This window comes from Cavia porcellus, unplaced genomic scaffold (genome assembly GCF_034190915.1).
Source record: "Cavia porcellus strain 051 isolate PalLab524CR breed Dunkin Hartley unplaced genomic scaffold, mCavPor4.1 scaffold_19, whole genome shotgun sequence".
Taxonomy (NCBI): domain Eukaryota; kingdom Metazoa; phylum Chordata; class Mammalia; order Rodentia; family Caviidae; genus Cavia; species Cavia porcellus.
The window spans coordinates 2611706-2634215 of record NW_026947502.1 but is presented as its reverse complement, the minus strand read 5'-3'; the positions used below and the strand labels follow the sequence as shown (position 1 = coordinate 2634215).

The 22510-nt window shown below is 59.8% G+C and overlaps 1 protein-coding gene across 2 annotated transcripts in view; it reads right to left on the bottom strand.

Moving 5' to 3' along the window:
• Col23a1 (collagen type XXIII alpha 1 chain) overlaps nt 1–22510 on the bottom strand; it is a 250231-nt gene that overhangs the window by 34279 nt on the left and 193442 nt on the right. The window contains exons 3-5 of one of the 2 annotated variants that reach the window (XM_063230525.1): nt 9974–10018; nt 3882–3889; nt 2296–2322 (exon numbers count right to left, since the gene is read on the bottom strand). In XM_063230525.1, coding sequence (XP_063086595.1) covers nt 2296–2322; nt 3882–3889; nt 9974–10018 — 80 coding nt within the window. Of the gene's footprint in view, nt 1–2295; nt 2337–3881; nt 3890–9973; nt 10019–22510 lie in introns of those variants that run through there. The other variant, XM_063230524.1, reaches the window with a different exon arrangement.

Here is a 22510-nt window from a genome sequence, read left to right as displayed (position 1 = left end):
CGCCGTGGCCTGGCCCACAGATGTGGGTGGCCCTGTCCCCACCGAGGCTGCCAGCACACATGTGGGCCTGGTTTCGGCTGCAGGGGCCCCGGTCTCCAGCGCCACCCTCAGCCTGTTCTCTCCCTCTCTCTGTCCCTTAGGAAGCAGCAAGGATCTGGCACAAAGAGAAAGAAAAACCTTCTCTGAGGCCGGGCCTGAAATTCACTAGGCTGCCAAAAACAAAACATCAAAACCAATGAAACAAAGGCAAAAATAAAAAATCCCCAAAGCCAAACCGCTGCCACCGAGAAAACCTTTCCTTGTAACTGGCGCTCCCAAAGCTGTCACCCTTTAAACACTGGGGAGGTTCACTGGGTGTATCGGAGCGAACCCTCCCAGTTTCATCTGGGGCTGGGGCTGTCGCTCGTGGGTGGAATATTTTCCTTAACCACTGTATTCACGCAGACTGCAGCCATCTCTGGGTGCACGAGTACGGTGTGGGGCTGCGTGCCCTCCTGCCCTCTCTGCGTCTCTTGGGCTTTCGATGGACAGGAAGGTCAGCTGTTGACCAGATTCAGGGCTCTGTGAGTCACCTGTCCCTCTGCCCAGCTGAGCCCATGGGAGCCCTCTGCACACACGGTGCCTCCGGGCACCCTGGGCTCCCCTGCACTTGGTGATCACCCCAACTCCTAAGACGCTGCCTGCTCTCCAGAGGCTAAGAGAGAGGACTCTCAGATCAACACACAGGCCCAGGGGCCAGGGAAGCCCACGCCCTCCCTGCTGCTTTCTCTCCCTGACCCCACAGGTCTCACTCAAGGGACAGGGTGTGTGGCAGAGCTGGGTGCTGGGGGCACGCGGGGCGAGCAGGCCTGAGGGACGCTGGGCTCCCAGCAGCCGGCCGAGTCGCAGGTGTTCTGTGCCTTGTTTCAGTCCACCCCGGCCATCTGAGGAAGGGGCTTCATTTTTTATCCTTTGTTACCAGCAGGAAGCCCCGGCTCCCAACACTGGGGCTCCCAGGGCTGCACCACTAGGGGGCAGCAGAGACAGGTTCCAGTCCTGGCAGTGCAGCGCCCCCCCACAGCCTTCTGCCTGCTGTCACCTATCACCGGAGCTGCCAGCCACTTGTGCCAGCCTCGTGTCCTGGGGGGGGGGGGAGGACCAGCAGGCAGGCAGGCAGATGGCAGAGGGAAAAGAGCGGGCAGCAGCCCCAGCCCCTCGCCCAGGAGACTCAGTGCCCTTAGCCACAGCCTCGCAGGGCTCCTGCCCACCCAAGGGTGGAGGGGCACCCGCTACCCTCCCTGCTCCCCTCCTGCTCCCCTCGGGAAGCATGTCCTCGGGCTGTGGAAGAGACGGCACTTCAGTTTCCTACTGGGGCCTTTCACTGGGCCAGCAACACGTGGCCTGATCCCTCTTATCACACTGGGGTCACCCCGAGATCGCTGACTATGAGGGGAGCCCTGATCGTGTGCTGTGTGGCTGACCGGGCACGTGCTGCAGGTTAGGTGTGTGGGATGCATTTTCTGATGATTCACACGTGCGATGCAGTCATGCCATACACGCTGCAGAGAAGCCACAGGACAGTGTTCCTGGGCCCCCCGCTGGCCTCAGTTTGTCTTCTGGTCAGGAAAGTGGAGGCCTGAGCAAGGCCAGGTACTCCAGCAGACGCCCACTTCCCCAGACCCTGGCAGCAGTGGGGGGAAACGGGGAGCCTGACCCCCCGGCAGGAAGAGGAAGAGGAGGAGGCAGTGTGGGCATGTGAGCAGCCCCTGGTCTGGGTGTCCCGGTGGGACACGGGACCGCGGCTGTCTCCCTGCTTGGGGCCTCCCTCACACAGAGCTGCAGCGCACATCTGTCCCTGGCCTGGCCCGCCGAGCCCCCGTGCTCGTGATGCCATGGCCAGGGCTTTGCCCCCTGCAGGGCCCCACATCCCTCCTACCTCAGGCCTGGGTGACACTCAGCCTGGGCTGGGGACATACTCTCCAAGTGCCAGCTGACTTTGGGCTCAACTCTGACAGATCTGAGGGGTGCCTGTGCTGATATCGCCGGGGGCCAGCCGGAGAGGACACGGCGGGGGCCAGGGCAGGAGGCCCGGCCGGGTAGTGGGACGGGGGCTGACAGCTAGGCTGGGAGGGGCATCGAGGCTGGACCCACCACCCCCAAGATACCCAGGGCAGCCCCTGAACCCCCCAGCTGGTGCAGGAGACGCAGCCATAGAGCAGAGCAGGAGGAGACAGGAGCCAGGTGGCTCGTGAGGGGCGGAGAGCAGTTTGAGAGGAAAAGGACGAAGGAGAGAGCAAAAAATAAATGACAAATTACCGGGTAGCCATCTCGTCCCGATTGCCCCTGTGGTGATTAACATGGCGTTAATAATCGGACTTTCGGCAGAAAACCACATGGCAATACTTAGACCTGGGCCGGCCGCGTGAGTCCCCTGCCGTGCTCCTGGTGAGGGGAGGACACGGGGGCTCCCGCAGGCCTGGGACAGAGCAGGTCTCTGCTCCCCAGAGGGCCAGGCGGAGGGGCTGTGGGCCTGCTCGGGGCATGGGGTTCACCACCGAGCCAGGAACCCAAAGCTCTCTAGGTCACGCTCACAGAGCCCTGAGACACACTCGCTGCCTCCCTCTCGGGGTCTCCGGTGGGGGCCCGGGGCGCACTGACTGCTCTGGGTGTGGTTCTGTGTCCGGCACAAGACCGGGCCTATGGCCAGCAGCTGTCACCCCTCAGGCTCCTTGCAGTTTGCAGCTGGAGGATTTCTGCATTTGTTTAAAGCATCCAATACTTTAAACAACCAAAAAATGTTTACAAAGTCTCGGGGCAGCCCTTGGGCTCTGCATGTCCGCCCCGCAGGACACCTGGGGTCTGCTCCACAAGGAGACGCCGCTGTGGCCAGGACCCCTATGGTCTTGTTGGCCTGGGCTTTTGGGGGCTCCGAAGGGTGCTGATGGGGTCTGAGGAACCAACCCCAGGAAGGATCAGAGGCAGGCACTCCCAGGCCCCAGGAGTTCCCAGGCCTCTGACACTGGAGCTGTGCTGGCGGCCACAGAGCGCTCCGGCCCCTCCAACTTCCTATACAGGGGATCAGAGCCCGGGCCTTGAGCATGCTGGGCAAGCGCCCACCACTGAGATAGTTTTCTGGCCCTTCAAAAATTTTCAGAGACTCAAAAATTTGAGAGACCCAGCAGGGACCCCGAGAGGCAGCGAATGTGTCTCAGGGCTCCGCACCTGGCCTAGAGAGCCCAGGCTGTTTGGTTTGGAACTCATGTACCTCCTGCCTCAGCCTCCCAAGTAGCTGGGACTACAGGTGTGCGCCACCGTGCCTGGCCACCTGCGGAAGCCATCTCCAACGCTTCCCCAGGTCAGCAAGGGCTAACCCAGGGCCTAGACCCCTCCGGCAAGGAAGGAGAGCGACCCCAGACGGTGCGCATGCCTGGCTCTCCTGCCCAGTGGCTGGGCTTGGTCCCCTCTGCCAGCTCAGGTCCTGGGAAGCAGGGGCACGGGTGTACATTTCAGAGTGAGCCTGAGCCTGGAAGGGGCGGGTCGGCCGGGGCCAGCTCCGTGGGAAGGAAACTAGCTACGCTGTCTCGGTCTGCAGCCACCTGTCACAAGGAGACTTGTGACACAGCCTCTGACCTCTGGCAGCACGGGGTGCTCAGAGGTGTTTTCTCTCTCTCCTTCCCTGCAGTGCTGGGGGCCGAACCCAGAGCCCCAGGCACTGTAGGCAAGTGTGCTATCCCCCGGGCAGGGCCTCCCTTCCTCCTCCCTTCCTCCCCCCTCCTTTCCTTCCTTCTTTCCTAAAACAATGCGCCTCTCCAACCAAAAATTATTCTCATGGGAGAGCAACAGAGAGGGACCCACGGAAGCGTCTTATCTTTCAGGAGCAGCACGCAGTGCGGGACACTTACTGGAGGACCTGCAAGACACAAGCAGAGAAGCCACGTCAGGGAGCAGGCGGGAGGGTCCCTGTCCTGGGCGCCACTCCAGCACAGCTCCCGTATCTCTCCGCGCCTCGCCTCGGGCGGCGACGGGGCCATGCGCGGACCTTTGGGCTGGAAACGGAAGTTCTAACACCCAAGGGTGGCATGTGGGGGCCTGGGGTCTCCGCAGGCCTAGACAGGGGGCCGAGCAGGGTGTGGGCAGCACTGACATGGACTCTTCCTCGAAGCTGGTGACCTCGTTTCTCGCTTTACAAAGGGAAAGCTGTGGTTAGACTATCTCACCTTCTTCTTTCTTTTTCCAGTGTATTGGGGATTGAACCCAGGGCTTTCATACTGAGCTACATTCTCATCCCTTAAAAATTAAAAAAAAATCTTTTCCTTTGCTAAATTTTTTTATGTTAAAAAAATTTGAGACAGGGTTTCACCAAGCCACTAAGTTTCCAGGTTGGGCTTCAGCTTGGGATCCTCCTGCCTCAGCCTCCCAGAGTGCCGGGGGATTAGAACCATGCCCTCCTGTCCGAGACCTTCAGGTCAATTTGGAGGAACTGGTCCACTTCCACTTACAGCCAGCCGCCCTCTCTGCCCCCGGGAGCCCTGCCTACCCAGGGCTCCTTCTTCGTCTGGCCCAGTTGAGCCTGCCCTCTCAGGCAGCGCTGAAACAGTCTAATGCCCTCCATGGACACCCCATTCTTTGGCACTCTCCCTCTGTTATGGTTTATATCTAAGTGTCCTCCAAATCCTCGAGTACTCCCAGGCGGGGCTTTGGGAGGTGACGAACCATGGGGATGTAGATGAGTCTGAGGACGGGTTCACAGGCATCTGTGGTGTTGGGAGGTGGACGCTGCTTGGAAGAGGTGGGCACGGCCTTGGCCTGTCTCCTTCCTTCCCCTTCATCTCATTGCTTCCTGCCTGCCCCACCATGGACTCTTCCTCCTGTGCCTGCCACCCTGCCTTGGAGCCAGCTGACTGCACTGAAACCTCCACAGACTGTGAGCTGAACAAACCGCTCCCTCCTTAACTTTCAGGCGTTGGATACTGTGTCTCAGAGGAGAGAAATTAACAAGACACTTCCTCACTGGGCCTGCCCCTGGCCTCCCCCAGCCGCCAGGTTGCTTCCCAGAGGTGTCACCCTCTCTGAAGTTGCTCATCCACCACTTCCCTGGGACCCCGAATCCGGATCCCGCCCTCCTCCCCATGCAGCTCACTCAGGATGCCCAGCGACCCGGCCCGGGCTGACAACCCAGCACCCCACCTCCCAGAGTACTCTCTCCAGCCTCTGGCTGAGTTCTGAGGTGCTCTCTCCAGGGGCTTCGCACGTGCCCACCTGCCTCCCTGGCCTTTCGTCTTACTGGGTCCCCTCTGCCCCACTGACTCAGGCTGTTTCCTGAGGGCGCAGGGCTGGACAGTCCTCTCCTCAGCCCTCTGCCCGCTCACCTCTCCTGTGTCCCCCAAGGACTCCCCCCTTGCTTCCCTCTCAGGATGCCCAGTGTGCATTGCCACCCCGCACCAGGCCGCTGCACCCCGACTCCCCAGGAGCTGCCTGCCACGTTTCCTCTAGAGTGAGTCAGAGTTCCTGCAAGGGACAGCACAGCGGTCCTCAGCCCTCTCCCTGCTCTGCTCCCTCGGCTCCGGTCTTCAAAGGGCATCACCACCCACCTGGTTGGCCCGGCTTTCCCTCCCTAACCCATCCTTGCAAGGACTGTTCCTCCTCCTCTGCCTTTCCTGTGAGATGGGGTCTTGTTACGATGCTCAGACTGGCCTGGAACTCCTGGGCTCAAGCGATCCTCCTGCCTCACCTCCAGAGCAGCTGCCCTACGGGTGAGCATCACAGCTCCTTGTTCTGAGCTCCCCTCCACACTATGGCCTGAGTCCTGTGACGGCCAGGTCTGGCTGACCTCCTGCCCGGGTCCCAGAGGTGCCTACCGCTTGCTCCCTGCCCAGCGCCACCCCAGGCCCTGGGGTTCCCTGCTAAGACAGCACAGACCCTGTCCCAGCAGAACTCCCTTCCCAGCGAGAGTGGACTGGGAGAGCAATGTGAGAACCCAGGGCCCAGGAGGACAGCAGCGAGGGCCGGCTGTGGTGAGGATGTCCTGGGTCCTAGCATGGATACCGCAGCCCCAGCAGGCAGAGGCTGACTCGGGCGGGTGGGGGGTCCTGGGGGTCACAGATGGGGGCGTGGGGACAGGCAGCCCCTCCCACATGGAGGTCTGACTCTGCACAGTCGTCTGGGGCACCTGCAGGGACAGGGCCAGGTCACCTGCAGCCCCCGAGCCCAGGTCCTCGTTCAGTCCCGGCATGGCCCGCTTACTCTGTCTCCAGTGGGACGGAGCTGCCGACGGGGTTTATTTAATAAAACCAGCGCATTACTCAGGAAAACAATGGGAGACGTGTGTGTCCAGTTGGCGGCCCCCACCGGTGCTGGAACAGCGGCTCCTCCTCCCGTCCCAAGGTGGCGGCCTGAATGTGAGGGGCGCTCGGCTACCGCTGCTCCCAGGTCTGTCCTGGGTCTTGGTTTCCAGGTGTCGCGGTTGGCCCGGTTCTGCGGCCTCAGGGTCCACCCCGCCCCACGCGTTTCCTGCTGCTTTGTGCTTCTGGAAACCCCCTCTCCGAGGGCTGGTGGCTCCGAGTTTTATTTTCTCTCTCTTCTTCTGACTACACAGTCACTAGTGATCAGTTCTCAGTGCTCTGATTCTCCTGAAGGTTCAGATCTGTGGCTGAACTGAAGGATGCTGGGGTTCAGTCTACCTTTCTTCCTTTTTTGGGTGCTGGGAGGTTGAGCCCAGCATGTTGCACTGAGCAACCTTCCCAGCTCCCCTTGCCCCCATTTTTCGGGACAGGGTTTCACTGCGTCACAAGTGGCTCCGGCTGGGCTGGAACTTGTGTTGTGACCCTTCTGCCTCGACCTCCCAGAGTGCAGGAAGCACAGGCCTGTGCCACTGTGCCCAGACTCAGTTTCCCCCTGCGCTTCTGGTGTCAGAGCTAAGACACTCCTGCGCACTCGAGGCCATGAAGATTTACTCCTGCGTTTTTAACGTCTCTCACACTGAGGTCTGTGGTACTTTCTGAGTTGATTTTGTACGCGGCGTGAGGAACACCAGTTGGCTCAGCATCACTGAATTGCTCAGGAATTCTTGTTGAAAAAGAATTGCTGGTAAATGCCAAGGCTTGTTTCTGGGACCTGATTCTGTTTCACTGACCCGTAAGTCTGTCCTGTGCCTGTGTCTCGCTCTCCGGATTACTGCAGCCTCCACCATCTTAAAACCGGGAAGCTCGGCCTTGCCTACAGTTCTGGCTACTCGGGAGTCTGAGAACAGCTGGGCAACAGGACAAGGCCCTGCCTAACGACAGATAAACAAGTACAGTTTCAAAAGGAGCCAGGCGCAGTAGTGCACGCCTGTAATCCCAGCACTGGGGAGGCTGAGGCAGGAGGAGCGTCACCAGTTCCAGGCCAGCCCGAGACACTGTCTCAGAGAAACAAAAACTTTTTTTAAAATTTAAAATGTTTAAGAATGTTATCCTTTACATTTCAAGATCACTTCAAGGTTACATTTCTGGATCCTTTATATCCTCCTGTTTATCCCTATCAGTTTGTCAATTTCTGATCAGTCCATCAATTTCTTTCTTCCTTTCTTCCTTCCTTCCTTCCTTCCTCTTCCTCCTCCACCTCCTCCTCCTCCTCCTCCCCCTCCCCTCCTCCTCCTCCTCCTCCCCCTCCCCTCCCCCTCCCCTCCTCCTCCTCCTCCTCCTCTTCCTCCTCCTCCTCCTCCTCCTCCTCCTCCTCCTCCTCCTCCTCCTCTTCTTCTTCTTCTTCTTCTTCTTCTTCTTCTTCTTGTCTTTTTGAGACAGGGTCTCACTGTGCAGTTCAGGCTGCCCTTGGGCTCACTTTGTAGCCCAGGCTGACCTCAAACACAAAGCAACCCTCCTGCCTCAGCCTCCCAAGTGCTGGGATTACAGGTGTGGGTCACCTCACCTGTACACTGTCTGAATCGGGTTAAACATATTGACCTCCTCACACATCTATCACTTGTTTGTGATGCAGACATTCTCAGTCCTCCTCATACCTTTCTGAAGACCACAGTACACTACTGCTGTCCACGGTCACCACGGTGCAGCAGGACACAGGAACGGACTCTGCACATCTGTATCTGGACCCACCAGTGAACTCCCAGCACCACTCCAGTGAATGGTGCCACCAACATACTTTCGACTTCTGTGAGACCAAGTCTCAGACCCCACCTGAGTGGACTGTCTCTCTGTTGACTTACTTCACTTAGCATAGCAATCCCCAGCTCTATCCACATCACCACAGATGACAGGACTCCATTCTTGTTTATGGCTGAATAGTACTCCATGGCATGTAAGTTTCTGTGTCCATCCACTAGTAGTTTCTGCTTTCTGGCTAGGTGAACAGTGCTGCAGCAAACCCAGGGACATGGCAGTCTCTCTGACATCTTATTGCATTTCCTTTGGATGCACACTGGCAGAGGGAGTCCTGGATTTCTGAGGAACGCTCCGCGAGCCTCTATAACGGAAACTAGCACTGTGTGCAAGGAATCCCTTCCCTGCGTCCTTGCCAGCACTTGTTATTATTAGTCTTTTTGTAATGGCCCCTCTGGCTGGGAGCAGGCACAGCCTGTTAAGGCTCTGGGTTGCATTTTCCTGATGATTAGTGAGTTGAGCTTTTTAAAGTACGCATTGTGGCCTCTTCTGAGACAGTCTATTTAGCTCAGAATGGGGCTGAGGCTGTGTCACATTATACTTCGCCCTTAAAGCAGTGGCTACATATTCCCGATCTTCTTCCAAAGAGGACGCCAGGAAGCTTATAAGGAAAGGCAATAAAATCTTTTACGAGGGTGGGAAGCGTGTATTTGGCAGGATGGAGACGCAGTGGGGGAGATTCCACACAGGATTCAGGCTACAGGAAGCGCTCACACTTGATCATAAAACAGCCTCCTCAGCTTCTGGAAGTCAAGACAGGAGGGAGAGCGGAGGCACTCGCTTCCAGGGAGCCCCAGGCCTTCGTCCAGCAGCCAGTAGCCGCAGGGAGGTGCAAACTGGCTTTGGGCTGGGAACAGGCACACATCCGGCTCCAGGCAGCAGCCAGCCGGGGGTCTCTGCGCCCTCCAGACGTTGCCTGCCTCCAGGCTGCCGAGCCATGGGCCGTTCACGCACTTGTCTGCAGGCCTCAGGGGCCTGCGGTGACCTCAGCAGGGCTGGTGAAGGCTCCTGGCAGCAGCTGCTTAGCTTCAGGCCAAGGGTAAAGCACACTCGAGCCTGGAGAGGTGGGCGGTCTGAGCAGGGCAGGGCAGGGCAGGCCCGGAGAGTGAAGCTCAGAGGTGCCAGGCAGGTATGGGACCCCTGCCGGGGTGGTCACTAGGACGGTGGAGGTGGTGTGGGGACCAGAGGACTTGGAGTGGGGAAGGACAGGCCAGGCCAACGTCAGTGATCTGCACAGCAAGCGAGGGGCCCGATCTCAGTGGGGCAGAGTCTGCCTTGGGGACCCAGAGTGGGGCTCAGAGTGGGGGACAGCGCTGAGGGAGGTGCTGAGAGCCTCCCCAGGGCAGCCAAGTCCTCGGGAGCAGGGACCAAGGGGCAGGCCTAGATTCACTGATGAGGCGGGAGGGTGGGGGATGAAGGCAGAGTGGGGCTCGGGGACAAAGTGGGGAGCAGGGAAACCCGGGTGGGGTGGAGCCGGGGCAGTAGCTTTGCTCTCTTGGTCATCTGTGAAGGCGACCACAGGACCCTGGACTCAGAAGCGCTCAACTGAGACACTGCTGAAGCAGCTTGGGGTGCAGGGGAGCCCCGCCTCCCACCCGTCACCCCCAGCGCACCACCGTGGTGGAGACCGGGGTGGGTGCAGAGGGGATACAGGGAAGGGACTGGGACTCAGTGATGGCATTCGGAGGTGGCTGAGGCACTGTGGGGACAGTCCTGTGACTGCACATGCTGAGAAGCCAACCAAGGGCAGTGGTGGGCACCGCGCCCTCTGGGACCGTGGCCAGCCTCCTACCCCAGGGTGACGGCGTGACCAGAGACTCTGGGGCCAATCTGGGACTCACCGGGGTCGCCTCTTCTTCCGGGCTTGCCACGCCTTCCAGGGGGGCCTAGATGGGGAGACAGAGACGGCTGCGTGAGAGAGAAGCCGGGAGCTGGGGTACAGCCTGCCTGCCGCCCGCCGCCCACACCACCTTGCCAACGGCCTGCCCGGCTTCTCGCCCACACCTCCAGGTCTGGCCTGGGGGATGGGGGCTATGGAGAAGCCCCCCTCCCAGCCCCTGCCCTGCCCTGCCCTGCCTCCCCACCCCACCCTCTTCCCTTACTGCTTGCCAGTCCCCCCTCCCCCAGGGTGCCCCCCCAGCAAGAGAGCGCCAGACTTTGGGGGAGAAACGAGGCTGAGGTGGGGTTCCAGGGGTTCTCTCATAAAAGCTCTGACAAATGCTGGCCTGGGAGGAGTCCCTGAAATGACATGGCAAAGCCAGCCCAAGGGACCTGCGTGGACTCTGCTTAAATCCAGCACCCACAAGGTGCCAGGCCGATCCGCTGCCTCTCCCTCCCACCAGCGCCATCCACACCAGAACCTCATCCGAAGCAGGCCACTGGCACTCAGCCGGTCCTGCCTGCCCTCAAGCTCTCTCAATCTGAGCCTGGGACATCCATGCCTGCCCTCACCCTCCATCCATGTCCCACCCGAGCCCGGGGTGCTGGCCACCCTCTGCCGTCCCCAGTCCTTGCCTTCGCCCGCCAGCACTTTCTGAGCTTTGCACAGGGCTCTCTGCAAACACAGTGGCCGCCTGCCCTCGGCCACCTCCCTCTGCACCCCTTGGTCTAACCGGCCCTGACTCTTGGGAGCAGCGCAGCAGTGAACCTGTGTTGCCACCACAGCATATTTGGTAAGTGATGCTGCTGTCCCGCCCGCCCAGTGTGCGCCAGGATCTGGGCAGAGTCTGGAGGCTGGAGGGGGTCGAGTGTGGTGGCACCAGACACTGCTCTTCCCTGCGAGGTCAGCTTCCAATCCCCAACAGTCTCCAGCAAGCCCAGGAGAGGAGCCCAGGAGAGGAGCAGGCTGCAGTGGGCTGGTTCCTGGATAGGTTTCCAGGTTCTGGCCCTAGTTTCTGAGCAGGCATCAGGCCTCCACTTGGCACCGGGCTAAGGAAGCAGACGCAGGGTCAGAGGCGCTGCCCAGCCTTTGGAAGGGGATCTGGACAGGAGCAGGCTCCAGAGGGACCACGAGAGAAGAGGCCTGTTCAAGTGGGCAGGGGTCCCCTGCACGGGGCTGTGCAGGACCCTAACACTTCTGCGGGCCTGCGGTGGAGGTGGAGGAGGAATTTCCTGTCCGTCCGCTGGGCTGAGGCCTTGAGGTCAGGATGGCTGAGCAAAACTTGAGAACTTTGGAGCATGCATCACCTCGCAGCCATGAGTTCAGAGGTGGAACCCACACCTGTGACCGAGCCTTTGACTGCCCATCCCCGACAGAGGACCTGAGTTGGCACCAGGGCCCGTGGGGATTGCACACCCGTAGCGAGCAACTCTTCTCCCCACCTGGGATGTGGTTTCGGAGGCCTGCCATCCCCTGTCCATGTTTTAGGCTAAGACTTGAGATAGCCGCACACGGCAGCTGCCCTCGACTTCAACACTGGAGTCTCCCCAACACCTCAGACTTACAGAAGGCAGGAGTCCTCCCCGGTACCCTGAGCGGTCAGCACCTTTGGGTGCCGTTCTTGTCTCTTGTCCCTTTGCTTCAGGGAGGGGGAGCAGGGGCCCATCAGATTCTAGCGCTTGTGGAGGAAAACTGACCCTTTGGGGCTGAGCAAGGCCCCTGGCCTTTGACCTTGGGCTGAGGTATGGGGCACAGCAGGAAGGGGCCCCGGGTTGGGGGGTATTAGGCTCTTCCTAGGCCTGCAGCTGCACCAGTGCCATGGTTTCCTGGTGGTGTCACAAGGGGCAGATGCTTCTCCTGAGTGCCATGGCTCGGCAGCAGAGGGGGATGCTGCCAAGGTGGGCCACTTCCTGGGCAGGGTGGGGTGCCTCGCATGGAGCCAGGAGCCACAGAACTCAGGGCCTGTGGGGAGCATGCAGGGCATGCACAGAAAAGGGACGAGGCTGCTCACAAGCTCTCTCAGGACCAATCCCAGCCAGGTCCTGGAGGCTCCTGTGTGGCCATCGCTATTGGACATCTGGTCTACCAGGTGCAGTCCAGCTTCTGTCCAGGCAGCAGGCCCAAACTCAGCCTCACCCCCAGTTACTCTCCTCGCCCCCGGGCAGTCCCCAGGCACCTGAGCCGGGTGCCTGCTGGGAGTGACCCCACTGCACCCTCCTTTCCCCTGCCTGCCCTAGACTGCTTCCCAGTCTGTGTCAGCAAATGCTCCCCATGCCCAGCCACTCTCTCCCCCGTGTCCCTGTCTGCCATGCTTGATTCCTGCTCTGGATAGAAGGGCACTCGTCAGGGTGTGGCTTCTGCCCCCAACTCCCAGTGCTGGCCACAGGGATGGTGGCCTATCGAGGAGGCCTTGGGTCCCTGCCCCATCTCCTGCACTCTCTCGGCAGTCAGGTCCAGCTAGACGCAGGGCTCACATGGGCCCAGGACCGCCTGTGCTGCCTGGCACTGATGGGTTAGACCTGGCACACTCCCTGTCTTTCTTTCCGTAGGACGTTGAGACCATCCATGCTCAGCCACGCTGGTCCCAGAGAGAAGGGCTGTACTGGGCTCCCGCACACAGTGAGGCTCCCAGAGAGGATGGCTCAGGGGATGTGGAGGAGGGGAAGGTGAATGGGAGCCCTGTGTGAGTTTCCTGGGTTCGGGGAGCCTGCCATGGGTTCGGCAGCTGTGCCAGGCCGGCACCTCAGCCAGTGGATGTGCACTCTGGACTCTGTGGCTGCACAGCCTCTGCTGCTCACCCCCAGTGTCTCCAAGGAAGGTGCTGGACCCCTGAGCTGAGAGTGCCGAGCCTGAGCCAGGCACAGCCCACCTGAGGCCATGAGGCTGGAGCCTTCTGGGCCCTTCTAGGTCAGTGTGTGGCCCCTAAGACTCATGGACAGCTGCGTCTCACAGGCTGGACCTCAGACAGCACATTGCTTAGTCCCCTGGGTAGTGTGGCGGCCGCTAAAACAGGCCTGCGGACAAGGGTGCCAGGCGCTGCCCGAGTTTCCTCCTGCTGTGTTTCCCTGCCCGCCTTCCTACAGGCAGGAGACCCCTCCTGTGGCTGCCCAGACTCAGACACCGGGAGGGTAGGATGGAGATGCAGCTGGAGAAATTGTCCCTGCTGTGACTTTGCCAGTGACAAAGACCAGCCGGATCTGGGAGAAGACCACTGTCCCAACTCTGCATGTGACCCCGGGGCTGGGGATGGCAGCGTGGTGCCACCACACTGACACTGGCAAAGCGTCCCTCCAGACAGTGTGGTGACAGGCATCAACCAAGGGCACCTGAGCAGGAGTGAACAAAACCTGACTGACCAGGAAGCTGCTCCCACCCTCTCAGGGCCCCAGGTCCCCAGTGTGTGACAACGCCCAGGAACCTGGAGAGCCAGAGGACTGGTGAGCGGCCTCAGAGGGCTCCCGTGGGGGCCTGCCTGGCATTGCCAACAGTAATTGCTACAAGAGGCTTCCAGGCCATCAAAACCTCAGCCTTGATAACAGCAGGTTCTCCTGTACCCCTCAGGCAAATGCCAGCTCCCCTCGGAGTATCTCAGTCTGGGCACAAAGCCAGACGCTGGCTGAGTCCTCAGCTACATCCTGTTGTTTGTCCACCTGTCTGTCCACCCTCCTTCCCTTTCTCCCCCCACCTGCCGGTGCTCAGGACGAAACTGAGGCCTTGTGTCCCCTGGGTGCACCCTCCACCACCAAGCTACACCCCAGCCACAGCCCGGGGACACATGGTACCAGTACCAGAACCAAATCAGCTCCAGAAAAGCCAGGGCTGGTCCCTGTCTCTAGTCACAGCTGGTCTGCAGTCCTGGGCCTCAGAATGCAGGGTGTGAGCAGTCACGGGACAGGCTTTCTCCATGAAATCCTGAGTTTGGGGCACTGCCCGGCACGAGGGCTCCAGCTCTTTGCTAAGTGACTCTGGTCACCTGTGCTGCCTTCTGCATGTGAAACTGCCCCTGAAGGATTCTGATATTCTCAGGCGCTGTCTGTGAACAGACACAGAGGAGCGGCTTCTGACTCTCGGAGACCTCATCTCCGGAGAGGGCGCTGACCCCCAGGCTTCCCCTGGAGCCCAAGTGGTAAGGATTTGGCACCCCAACCCCTGACTTTGACTCAGCCCTGGTCACACAGGGCCGGCCCCTGCTGGCTCCCCTTCTGCTGACTGCTGCCTCCAGGGCCCCTCTCCCTCCGGCCGGCTCCCAGCTCAGCAGTCTGTTCCACAGCTCTGCAAACTGCCCTAATCTGTCCTGAAGGGAGGCCTTCCCTTCACAGAGCCCTGGAGCCCCTCTCTCAGACCCCTTCCCAGAGCTGCGGGGAGGCTGTGAGTGAGGTGGTCCCGAGACCCTGCCTTCAGCCTGGGGCTCCCAGAGGTTGCCTGGGCTGCTGAGGCGGGTGCTCGGAGCCCAGAGGGCAAGGGGGTGCTGGGTGTGTGCTTCCAAGGCAGGCCCGTGGGAACCTCTGCCCCATCACCCTGCTGTACGAGTCTGCTGGGGCCCTTTTGCTCGCTTCCAGCCTGGCAGAGGGGTCGGGCAAGGGGTCAGCCCAGACCTGGGGGACGGACTTGCTGCCCTGGGGTGGGGAGCTGGGTCCTTAGCTCTTTCATCTTCCAGGGACTCTCAGATGTGAGTGGCCCCACTGCAGATAAGGACACTGAGGCCCACAGACGGAGGGATCTGTCCAGGTCTGAGAGCAAGTAGGAGCTGGGCTCCTGCCTGCACCAAGGACTGTGGCTTTGGTCCCAGAGTCGAGCACGGAATGTTCCCCTGGGGGATAGCAAAACCGCGCTGGTAGGAAACAGGACAGGCTGTGGGGACAGGGTCAGTGGGGTGTTCGGAGCAGGAGGGCAGCGCTCAGGTGCTCACTTTCGGCCCAGGGGATATGTGGGTGCCCACAGGGCAAGGCAGGAGCCCTGAGCACTCCTCTGGGGAGCCCCCAGGCCTCAGCACAGAGGCTGAGGGGAGTGGGCAGCTGTGGTGTGAGCGCACACCCCACAGTTCACAGGCTGCAAACTTAACCCCCGGGGTCGACGAGCCCTTCAAGAGCAGCTGAGGTCTGGGAGCGTTCCCACCAGCCGTGGGCTAACGTGCCAGCATGGGAATGACTCCCTACAGGAGAGTTCCTCACTTCCTTTTGCTCCTCAGCTTTCTCTCTACCGCCCCTGGCCAGATGTGAGCCCCCAACCTTGGTCCTCCCTTTCCAACCCTCAGAGCTGTCAGAAACCAACCTCTGCTCCGCCACGGCCCCAGTGCCCGCCATTGGTGGGAGCAGCTCGGACTCCGGCTTGGCCCCAGCACTGCAGAGTGTGGCAGGGTGCGGGGGTGCGGGTGGGGGGCTGTGCCCCTTTCCTCAGCTCTGCGCTGAGAGCTGCAGGAGCCCTGAGCAGCCACGGCTGGGCGGGGAAGGGAAGCGTGGGGCAGAAGTGTAGGAAGGGGACACAGAGGTCCTGGGGCCACTAAGAGTTGGGGTAACCTGAACCCCCAAGAGCCAGGACCCAGCAAAGGAAGCTACTGGCTACAAAGACACCATCCTCCAGGCACTGTAGCTGTGCCAGTGGGCAGGGTGTGGCTGGTTGTGGGGGAGAGCTTGGAACCAGGCTCCCACAAGGGGCTGAGGGTCCACAGCTTTGGGGGTCAGTTGGCCCTGTACAGTGGTACAAACAAGCGCCTGCCAGGCCCATTCCTGCTGGGAAAGCAGGCAATGGAGAGGCGCAGATAAACCAGCGCACCCCGAGGACGTCAAGCCCCTGGACTCTCCTGCCCCAACACGTGGTAACGTGTTCCTGGAATTTAATGAGGGCCGGGTGTACTGCTCTTTGCTTCTCATTTTTTGTAACTTAAGAGGACATTTCTGTGAGCTTCGTTTTTCCTAAGTGCTCCTGACAACTTGCACAGCAAGAAACCCTCTTTCCCCTGTGCAGAAGGTTCTAGAAAAGGACGGGAGAGGCCAGGTGGAGTTCTGTGGTGCATGGCCAGTAGGTGGTGGGCAAGCGCAGAAGGCCAAGTGGCCGGCTCTCCTTCAGTGCAGAACTATCATCTCTGCCTTGTGTAAACCCAGCCCTGACCCCACGCACTGGTATGCACGGAGCTGGCTGTGGGTTTCCTTCTCCCTTGAGTTGGCTCTAAGGCTGGCCGGGGTGCTAGCACGGAATCTTTAAGGCCCACTGACAATTTCCTGTTTTTTCACATTGTGTTCCCTGGAGAATGATTGAGCAGCAGGACGGCAGAGCCAGAAAGCTCCAGTAAAGTCAGCTGGATAGAGCTTCCAAATAAGAGGCTGTGACACCCCAGGGCACAAAAGTTTCCGTATCAGAAGCTGCAGCAGCAGCCTCCTAAATTCATCCACATGCTGCCCCAGTGGAGTTATACAGACGGGTCCTGCACACCCTTCTCCCTGCAGACTGCAGAGGTGCCTGTTCTCACCCCACTACATCAGCTCGCCCTGCTCTCCTAATTCCACCTTCCTTCACGAGGTGATAAATTCTGGGAGAGACCCTGGATCAAGGCCTTGTGGGTCAGGCTGAGGACCCCTTGCTGCTCCTAACTTTGAATATGTCTCAGTGTCTTTACTCTCTCCACGGGTTACATTGGAGGTGGTGGATTGGAATTAACTTGCCAGGATTCCAATAATGTTTCGATGGGGTTGCAAACCGAACTTTCTGGATTGTGAGGACTGGATTACAACAGGCAAGGCCCCAGGACTATGAGAGCTCCCGTGGGTGCTGAGCCCCACTGCCCTGGTGTACAGGGCCAGGGGTCCCTGCAGGGCCAAAGCTGAGCCAGGGTCCCACCAGCAAGGCCGGCCCCTTGGCAGGAGCTCTGAGGATGGAGGCTTTGCACACTGCCTTCTCCCCTCTGCTGCCCCCGAGTCCTCACCCCACAGTCACTGAGTCCCACTTCTGCGCCTCAAGGCTGTGTCCTCTTTCCACTGGCTGCAGCTGTCTGGGCTCCCCCCGAGCACGTTGTAGGGCTACGGTGTCCTCCACGAGCACGTGCAGTCACCAGGAGTCAGCTGCCCTGTGTCCACTAAGGAGCCTGGAGGTGCCGCTCTGCGGTTAGCACTTGCTTACCAATGCAAGGCCCTGAATCCAACTTCAGCTCTCACGCTTTTAAGCAAGAGGCGTATAAATAACCAGAGAGTGTGAATGCACGCGTGTGCTGTATGACACTCCGGCACGGTGACCGGCCAAGCTGTCACCTCAAAGGTTGTCACTGTGCTGGGATCCCAGACGCGGTCGTCTGAGTGTGACAACCCCCTTCCTCACCCTGTGCCTCTGGCATGGTGGGCTCAGTCCTGGAACAGGATCTTGGGGTGCTCAGCCTCGCCCCCAAGTGCAGATTCCGTGGGCCTGGAAACTGCATTTTAAACAACTTCCTAGCCACAGCTGTTGCTGCCAGCCTGAGAAACACTCCGAAGCCAGCTGGCTTCTTCTCTAACTGTACTGTTTCCTTCCTCACGAAGCATCTGCACCTCTGGCCTTCTCCCTGGGCCATGCAGCACTGGCACCCCGGGCTCATGAATCCCGGCAGCAATTTCTCCAGTGGCCATGCAGTGGGCACTCACTGGGCTCCGCTGTGTGCCTGGCAGTGCTGTTACATAAATCGACCCTGAATGTCCACAGCCACCCTCCTGGACAGATGCCACCACCAGTTCAATCTACAGAAAAGGGAAGTGCAGGAAGCCACTGACCAGGCCACACGTGGCATCTGAACAGCGAGGTTGCGATCTGATGCCACAGTCCACGCTGGGCCACCATGCTGCTCTGTCTCGGGGGACCGAGATGGGACAGGGCCCTCGCCTCTCTGAATGGACCCCAGGCTCTGGGATACATTACCAGGCCCAAGGCCCAGCCAGAGATCTGGGTGGATCCATCCTGTCCATGACTCCAAACCACCAGCTCCAAATACCAAGTGACAAAGCTGCCACTCCACACTATCCACCACATGTTGACCTTGTCCTAGTGTCTTATGTGCATCAACAATCCTGGCAGTAAGGAAAGAAGTAACATGCTCAAGTCACATAACCAGGAGGAGAAAGCCCCAGAGTTCAGTTCACGTCTCTGCCCCCAGGTCCAGCACCAGCATCTCTCCACCGTCCTGGGTGACGGCTTCCTTCCCGCCCTCCTGTCTCTCCCTTGCCTCCCCTCCTTCCTCTCACTCTTACCCCAGAGTCCTCTAGGTCACAGCTCTGACCGTACCCCTCCCTGTGGCGGTGTCCACAGGTTCTCCTGGTGTCCTGGAACACGGGGCACCCTGGCCAGGAGCTCCACCCACCTGACTTGCCTTTCACGGCTCACAGACGGAAACCTGGCCTGGGTGCACAAGCCCTGTGAGCTGTTTTATGCACAGATCTCCTATGACATTCCCTGCCTCTGTTTGCCAGGAAAACCCCGACTGGTCCTTCACAGCTCAACTCAGACACGGAATCCTGCCCGAGGCTTCCCGGCCCTCACCCTTGGGTTGGGGACATTCACTTACTATTCGTCCTCAGCGCCTGGCTGTGGAGCTGTCTGCCCATCCTAAGCTTCACAAGGCAGCAGCCTGGGTGGGTTCCTCTTGTTCCCCTGAGTCCTCGGGTTAACCCAGCCAAGCTGGACCACAGGGATAGGCCTAGCGGCCATGCAGCGGCTCTGGATTCCACGCTGTCCCCGAGCAGCGTGTATCTGGGTTGAGACTTTGCTGGACACCGGGGAAGGCAGAGTGACCGTGGCACCTTCTGCTGTGCAGCACCTGTGCTGCCCCCGCTGTCTGCTGTCCAAGCGGGGGAGGCCGCCAGGTCACCCCAGTGCTGGAAACCACTTAAGTGGATCGAGCCCCAGTAAACTGCCTTCACTCCCAGGGAGAGCCTGAAGACCCCCGATAATTAGCTGCATGTGTAAGGGAGACAGGCCTGGGTTTTTCCCAAGGATTTACGAGCAGGGGGAGTACTTCATCGACCCCGGTCTCAGGAGAGGTTTCCTCCTGCAGCACTCGCCACATATCCATCCGCAGGACACACATGTGCGCCAGGCCAGCCTGCCCAACACGCCTGGCCAGCATATGGTTCTCGTCACCCACGCATTCGAGCACCGGCTGGGGGAACGCGCGCTGCTGAATGTCCCTAAACACAGCTCCAAGCCAAGGATCATAACTCACCCTCACGAACACAGCCAGCGCTCTCTCCAAACGTAATTAGAAGTCGACACAAAGTTTATTTGTAAAGACTTTTTTTACTAGAAAAAAAGAGAGTGCCTGTGGGTTGTTCTCCCAGTCCTGGTTCACAGGGGCCATGGGAAAAACTCCTGCAGCCCCGCAGACCTGACAGGCTTAGCGGAGGCTGTGAGCGCGGGGTGGGGTATGAATTTGGCAGGGGTGAACTGTGGAGTGGAGGGGTGTGCGTGAAGGGGAGGGGTGTGTGCATGCGGGGCAGGGTGTGGGCATGCAGCTTCTCTGACTGTCTTCCCCATGTCCTCTGTGAGGCCCATTGCTCGGCCCTCCTGCCTTCCACTTCCCCTCACCCCAGGCCTGCTCCTGCCCTCCCCCTGCTCACGGGTCCATCCTCCCCGACATAGAAACCTGGCCGGTGCGCATTCCAGGATGAATGTCCTTTATGTGGGCAACCGCACAGCCATCCACACACTGGTCCTCCCATCTACCCACCCACACATCCACCCACCCACCCATCCATCTATCCATCCATGCATCCATCAAACATCCTTCTTTGCTCATCTTTTTGCACATCCATCCGTCCATCTAAGGAAGAGGTACCAATGACCCGCTCTGCACAGGGCTGTCCCAGCCTCCGGGGCCACCTGCAGGAGCACAGCTCTCTACTCTGTAAGCCGCCCTGAGTGTGATTCACTGCCCACTCGTGTTAAAGAGAAGACAAACGAGCACTCCAGGGTCTCGGCCCCCAGTAGCTCCCCAGGAGCCTAGAGTAAGGTTCAAAAAGCCAGTCCCAGCCCAGAGTGGGCGGGCACTCTGGGAAGGAGATGGGTGCTCGGGGTCCTTGTGGGTGCACAGAGGTGGCCCCCAGGCGGTGCTGGCCTCTCTCTGGCCCCACTCTGTAGGCTGCTGGGAGCGGGGTCTGGTCTGATAGTGCAGGGTCAGGGGTTTTTGTGCTCCCCAGACGCTCCAGGTGCAGCCCTGTGCTACAGCGTACAGGGGCTGGTCCCCTACAGGAGGCCCCACTGTGACTCAGGGCACCCTGGTCCTGGCTCAGGCTCAGGCTGAGTCAGGACCGCGTCAGCACCGCACGTTCCTGGCTCTGCTGGGGCCTGTGCTCTGGGCCCCAGAGGGAGCCCACCTGACCCGAGATGCCTGCCCATCACAGTGCGGGGGTCACCCATCATGCCTCCCTCTCCCACACACTCCGGATGAGTTACAAGTCCTGTCTGTGAGCTCTGTCTCACTGTCAAAAGGCCTTGCTTCACTCTTCCTGCCTTTAATCTCCACATGGGCCACCCCTCTCCCACAGCCACTGGCCCATTTAACCTCTCCCCCCGCCCCTCGCACAGGACCTCTGGGAATCCAGCCATCCCACTCCCTCCTGAAGAGCTAAACTAAAGCTGATGGCCACCTCCCGGCCCAGGAGCAAGATGGAATAGGGAAGCCCAGGTTCAAAATTATCAACGACCACCGACCTCACTTTCCCCATCTGAGAAGAGGGTATGTTAATTACCATGGAGCAGTAGTTGTTAGATGATGACAATGAAAATGCCTAAAAGTCCCATTTTCTCCCAAACTGTATCTCAGAAAGGATCTCACATCCTAGTCTCTAGGGAGTCTCCCCTTTTATGTAGCACTTGCTAAATTAAAGTATTACAAAACACCAACCAACTGAGCTGTCTCAATTCAGTCTCCACGCCAGACAATGAGCTCTGGGTGGGTGCCAGATGCTGGAGGACTGGGAGAGACGAAACAGCAGGTTTCATCCCGAGGACTAAGACACAGGGCTTCGGAGATTTCCAGGAAACACCTCGGAGTTGAGCCATCCAGGAGGTGCAGGGTATTCAGGGGTAACCGTCGAAGCCCCCCTCCTACCTACCCTCTGGGGGGCTGGGATGGGAGCATGGCGAGCCCAGCTCCCTCCCATCTTACAGACCCCCGGGGACTCAGGAGAGGTGGACGCCATTCAGCCTGGAGGGGACGGGTCCTCCTAAGAAACCTGTGCCGGAAATGGGGCTGAACAGTGGCAAGAAGTTTCAGGGGATTCAGTCCCTGTAGCTGTCACATCGCTTTTGGGCTCGTGGTGAGGCCATCAGACAAGGCCTGAGGGGTGGAATAAGCAGCTCACCGCATGCGGCCCAAAAAGCTCAGGGAAGAGCCAGCTAGAGGCCAGGGCCACAGCCCCCTCAAGGCCACGCCCCAGTGACCTCACTTCCGCCACAGGCCACGCCTCCTGCAGGCCCCGCCCCTCCCAGGGCACCGGGGTTCAGGACCGACCCTTAAACATGTGGGCCTTTCGGTGATGTTTAAGGTCCTGGTCGTACCATCGGGTGACAGTTTAAGGACGGTGAACACAGAAGGGCGTGGCGGGGGCACGGCTGCCCTGGTGGCTCTGGCCTTTGGGTTGACTTTAGACTTTTGGCTTCCCAAACCGCGCAGGCAGCTCTGAGCGCTCAGCGCCTTCCTCAGGCGTGAAGTCTGCTCTGGCGCTGAGTCTAGGCTGCGAGACTCAGCTGCTTTTTTTGTTTTGTTTTCTCACAGCCCCTCCCCACAACCCCATCCTACCTGAAAGTTCACACCGCACTGCTTTCCAAATTTTGCCAAACAAATCTATCCCCAGGTGAAAACCACTGTATCTGATTTCTTCTGTGGACGCCGGCCCGAGATGGAAATCTGGTACATCTGCCCAGCGAATCCACCAGAGTCGGCTTCCATTCCTGAGACAACTCCTCTGTGCCGATCAGATGGAGCAGATGGGTTTACGAGCCCCCCCACCGGTCACCCTCCACCACCACGGCTGACTTCCCTGTCACCAGCCAGAGCAGAGCCAGCAGAAGTCCAGAAGGCTCCTCCCACGCCCAAGGCCTCCTCTGAGTTTGAGTCACAGCTGACCCTGGGCCTTGCAGGCCACCTCAGCCCCTGCTCTGGACATGGGGTGACCTGCTCTCCAGCTTGCACTACCGGGCCCTTGGCCTGTGTGATCAAGGAGCTGCCAGGGAAGAGTTCCAGAGGAAAGGACTGAGTAGCTGCCCTTGGCTGCGGCTTCCGGGAGGGAGGGTGTTTGGGTGGGGCAGGCGGCTCTCCCAGGCTTCTGCGGGACCCCTGGGCACCTGTCCTGCTGCCCTCCCTGCGGGAGAGGCCAAGACATCCTGCCACTCCAGCAGTGCACAGTATTCCTGCTGTTTCCTCCTGCCTGGGTGCTTGCTGTGGAACGTGCGGTCCTGCCTGCTCTCTATGGAGATCCCACCACCTTGTCAAGGCCTTGTGGCCCGTCCGGCCATATCTCCAATGGCCTTCAAATCTTCCCGC